The 4,804-nt window shown below is 45.7% G+C and overlaps 1 protein-coding gene across 1 annotated transcript; it reads left to right on the forward strand.

Moving 5' to 3' along the window:
- Positions 1-2,093: 2,093 nt before the first annotated feature.
- Positions 2,094-2,976, forward strand: LOC123413010 (ricin B-like lectin R40C1). The gene is made up of 2 exons (XM_045105956.1): positions 2,094-2,269; positions 2,395-2,976. The coding sequence occupies exons 1-2, from the start codon at positions 2,159-2,161 to the stop codon at positions 2,740-2,742; spliced, it is 459 nt and encodes a 152-aa protein (XP_044961891.1). The 5' UTR covers positions 2,094-2,158; the 3' UTR covers positions 2,743-2,976.
- Positions 2,977-4,804: the final 1,828 nt, after the last annotated feature.

Here is a 4,804-nt window from a genome sequence, read left to right on the forward strand (position 1 = left end):
TCGATGGAGATGGAGGTGCGGTGGCGCCTTGCAGTAGAACATGGTGATTGTCAGGTGATGCGGCGATGTTCGTCGCAAGTGCTACAATGGTGGTCGCCGCGGGCAAGAGAGACAAGACAAGACAGGGAAGGGACGAAAGCGAATCGGGAGGTGAGAAGAGGATGGAAAGTCCATGAAGTTTCAAGAGGGGAACATTGCACATGGCGGTTGACAGACGCGACCGAAAAGGTGTGTGGGGTCAGTTCATGGATTAAATTTGTTTTTCATATTCTATTGAATCAATGACAATGGTGGCTGATATATACCTTGCATCTATCATACTATAGAATTTAATGGAAAAATAAAAAATAAGAAAGGGACTCTCACGCACGTCTCCCTCCCTCCCTCCCTCCCAACCCTAGCCGCCTCCCCCTCCCCATCCCTTCCTCGCCGCCGCCTGAGGCAACCGCCGGGCAAGCCCGAGGCGCCAAGGATGGTGGCGGCGGGGCCTAAGCTGCCCTGCCTCTGCATGCGGAGTCCCGGATCTGGAGCGGCGGCTCCATTGGCGAGGCACGGCAGGCTAGCAGCCGTGCGGGAGGTGGATCCGGTGTCTCGGCCGCGCGGGCGGTGGGATCCGGTGGTCGCTGTCGTCTGGCGGCGGCTTTTGCGGTGGTCGGTGCGCGCGATCTAGCGCCTCCCCTCCTTCCCTGTTCGGCGTGCGGGCCAGCCTGGTCGGGCCGCGCTTCCTTGGATTGTCGGTTCTGTACAGGAGGTGCTGCTGGTGGTGGGGATCTAGTTCGGGTGAAATCCCTGGTCGGCCATGGCCGGCCGCGTCGTCGGCGACGCCTGAGGGCGCCGTTCCCCTCCTTGGAGGCGTCAGTATGGACTGATCCCCTCACTTCCCCTTCCCCTAGGTCTCCTGGGCGAAAGCCTTAACTTTGTTGGGCGGCGGCGGCGCTCACGGCGCCGTTCCCTTCTTGAAGGTGCCGTTTTGGGAACCTTGGGGCTGGGTGGCGCTTGTGGGTGGTGGGCGACGGCGGTGGTGCGGCCCTATCCTAGCATGGATCTTCGTCCGTTGCTTGGAGATGGACTCGCGTAGGTGGAGGTCGTCGTTTGGCGTCATGATGACGTTGATGGCGGAGGCACCTGCCAAGGATGGTACCTCAATCTGATCTGAAGATGGACTAGCGGAAGATGGCGGCGACGACACATGTGAGTGCGTCGGACTGGTTTGTGCCCCGGACCCGGTATGTGGCTCGGTCAGGGTCTCCGGCTTTAGATGTTAGGCTTAGGTGAGAGGTCTGGGTATTTGGTCCAGCTTGCACCCCTTCATCATATGGATAGGAGTAGCGGCAGATGTTGTCAAGATGGCGGATTCAGGCATATTGTTGTACTGCTTTGTAAGATCCTCGAGAATAATCAATAAAATGGCCGCATGCATCTCCCAGATGCAGAGGCCGGAGGTCATCCTCCTTTTCTAAAAAAAATAGGTAGAGGAAGAAATACAATTTTGCTTTAGTTGAGATTTTGATAAAATTTTATTTCATTTGGATATGAGTGGGGGGATAACAAGAATGTTTTGATTTATTTAAAGTTTTGATATGATTTAATTTGAATTAGAAATGAGTAGGGAAACACACAAAAAAATCTTCATAATTAACGTGATTCTCTAATCGAACATATGATACTCTTCATAATAACTACTTCCTCCGTCCCATAATATGAGATGTTTTTGTAAGACAAAAAAAATACGAAACTAATCCAAACAACGATGTATCTCTACGGGCATAGACCCCGGTTAAATTTTGTCCAGAGCACATCCAAATGTGACATAGTTATTGCACACTTAAATAACTAAATCAAACATAAAAAGGAAAAAAAGAAAAAGAAAATACCCACATAAATCTCCATATAAGATCAATGTTATATAACTTAGATATGCAATACTTATGTGTTTTAGCAAAATCCGATTCTCAGAAAAGAATATGTAGGCTCGGCTCGTTAAAAGAACCAAGTGAAATCGAGCCAACCAAAGCCAGCCAGATTTTTATACATATATGGCCCACAAGTGAAGAGCGATTCCCGAGTCCTTAAATCACACCGGTGAGAGTATAGAGCTCTGGTAGCCTAGGATTGACCAGCCTTCCCCCGCCAACTATTGCTAGCCTAGCCAGCCACCATGGAAAAGGAGCAGCCGTTGAGGATATTTTGCAGGAATTCGACCTTGAACGCGGCCGTCCGCGGCCATAAGGTGAAGCTCGTCCTTGCCAACCCCAGCGACAAATCTCAGGTACATATCTATCAGTTGTGTAGCAGCTAGCATACAGGCAGATACATTCACTGATACATAGATCTCCCCATCCGTTTCGTCTGCGATGTTGTGTATTCATTTTGCTGCATAATATGAAAAAATAGCACTGGATCCGGGACTACAGCGCCGTCGGGCACCTGACGGACGACAACGGCAGCAGGGCGTTTGCGCTCGTGAACATAACCACGGGACAGGCCATGGTGAACGTAGCCGGGGCGGGGGAGGTGCGGTTGGCTCCCTACAGCAGCCATGTCGCCGTGGAGCTCTCCAAGCTGTGGACGATGGGCGAGAAAGGCCGTGATGGCTTTGCCGAGGTAAAGGTGCTCCAAGACGTCGACTACACCCTGAACGGCATCAACGGAAATGTTAAGGAAGGGACCGTCGTCGGGACCTACACATCGGAACAAACGGATAATGCCTTGTGGAAGATTGTTCCCGTCAACGAGGAGTAATCCACGCACTCATATACTCCGTGGAAGATATGGTGTTAATTTCTGCTTCCGTCTCCCCATCTTGTTATTTTCTTTATTGGGTAAAATGTATCGGTGGTCATTGAACTTGTCGCGTATGCTCATTTAGATCACTATACTGAAGAATACAGTCAGTATGATCACTATGTACAAGCCAGGGTGATTATAAGGTTACTGATCACCATTGTTTTATTCAGTTAACTGGTCAAACAGTTTGAAGGTGCCCATTTGCTGAAGTGCCAAGGATAATACAATTATTCGTGCTCAATGAAATATGTGTACCGGGCTGGGAAATTACAATACAAAGTTGTGTTAAGTTTGACGCTTATTTTTAGGACGGGGGAGCAGTATATAAGAGGCTACGTTTAGTTTTAAGTTGTTTCTGTTATACTTCCTCTGTTTTCCTAAATATATGTCTTTTTAAAGATTTTATTAGAGTATTACATACGAAGCAAAAATGAGTGAATTCATATTTTAAAGTATATTTATATGTTGTAGTACCTTAGTAGAAAGTCTATGAAGACTTATATTTAGAAAACAGAGGAAGTAATATGTATCATCATGGTCATCAGGCTGACCATCCAAGATAAAGCATAAGCCACAGCAAAGATGCACCATTTCCGCTTGTATTGCTCCAGTTGATATGGTTGTATGTGTATCCCTCTTTTTACTGGGAAATTCTTGTGCTTGCTAGCAGTGCTATTAGATCTCACTACATATCTACCATCCACAGCTAGAGAATATGTCTTCTGATAATAAATTTTGGATCTCTACATATACATAAGAGAGAAAGCATAGGCTCAAAATTTATTACTTCAGTATGTCGATGTCACTATTATTTTCATGGAACAAATACATAACAGAGAAAGCACAAGCATAGGCCCAAAGAGGACGACTAGGTGGATGGGCTAATTCCGTATCTCGTGGGTGGTAGGGTTTTCAACTTTTCATTCTTTAGTATGTCGATGGCACTATTATTTTCATGAAATATGATCTCGTAAAGGCTAGGAATATGAAGCTAGTTTTATATCTCTTCGAACAACTGTCTGGTTTGAAAATCAATTTCAATAAAAGTGAATTGTTTTGCTTTGGACGCATCAAAGAAGAACAAGATAATTATAGACAGTTGTTTGGGGTGTGAGTTGGGACCTCACCGATTTAGATATCTGAAATACCAGTTCATCACTACAAGAAATATGTCAACTTGTGACCTTCTCGCTGTGACCCTTGAAGAAATGGTCATAATTCTATGACCATTTGAGACCAATGATTTATCTAAGTGTCAAGTTTTGTAATGCGAAGTAGATGGAGAAGTCAACACGCATCGCTATGACTCCTGCAGTTGTAGACCCCGTCTCGAAGGTGGTTCATGACACGCAGGTCACGCTCTCTGCAATCATGGTAGTAGTACATGCATCAAAGGGTACCTACGGCCACAGAAGTGCGCTAGGAGCTGCCGTGATGGCGCTTACATCCGCCGAAGCAGCGAAGACCGCCCTAGCCAAGATCAAGAAGATGATTCGAGACTATGATGGAGACAACGATAGATCTGGACAGAGCTGAGCGTTTGCTTGTGAACTAGTGCCGAACTACCTTAATTTCATATGATCACTTAATTTCATATTGTTATGACAAAGTTGAACTCAATTTCATATTGTGAACTAGTGGTGCACTGCCTTTATGTTATCTATATGATCTGCATGAGGTTAGTTTGGTAAGCCTATAAGTGATCAATAAGCATGTTTACTTTGCTTACATATGAGCTGAGTCCATTAGTTTGTGATTCATATTGTCTTTAGTATCTAGAAAGTGGGCGTCTCTTATTAAAATACCCAACATGGTTAAGTTACAATTAATTTTGTATGTTGATTTCTAATCTTCCATCTATGAACACATCAAATGAACGAGGAGAATGAGCTCGCTGGGATCCCCGAGTGCGACTATTGTTCTGACTAAATGGGTATATGGGACAATACTCATCTAGAGGACGATAGGTACTTCCTGCCAACATTTAAAGATGACTACAAATGTTATACGGTAATTT

The sequence above is a fragment of the Hordeum vulgare genome, chromosome 7H, assembly GCF_904849725.1.
Source record: "Hordeum vulgare subsp. vulgare chromosome 7H, MorexV3_pseudomolecules_assembly, whole genome shotgun sequence".
NCBI classification, from domain to species: Eukaryota; Viridiplantae; Streptophyta; class Magnoliopsida; order Poales; family Poaceae; genus Hordeum; species Hordeum vulgare.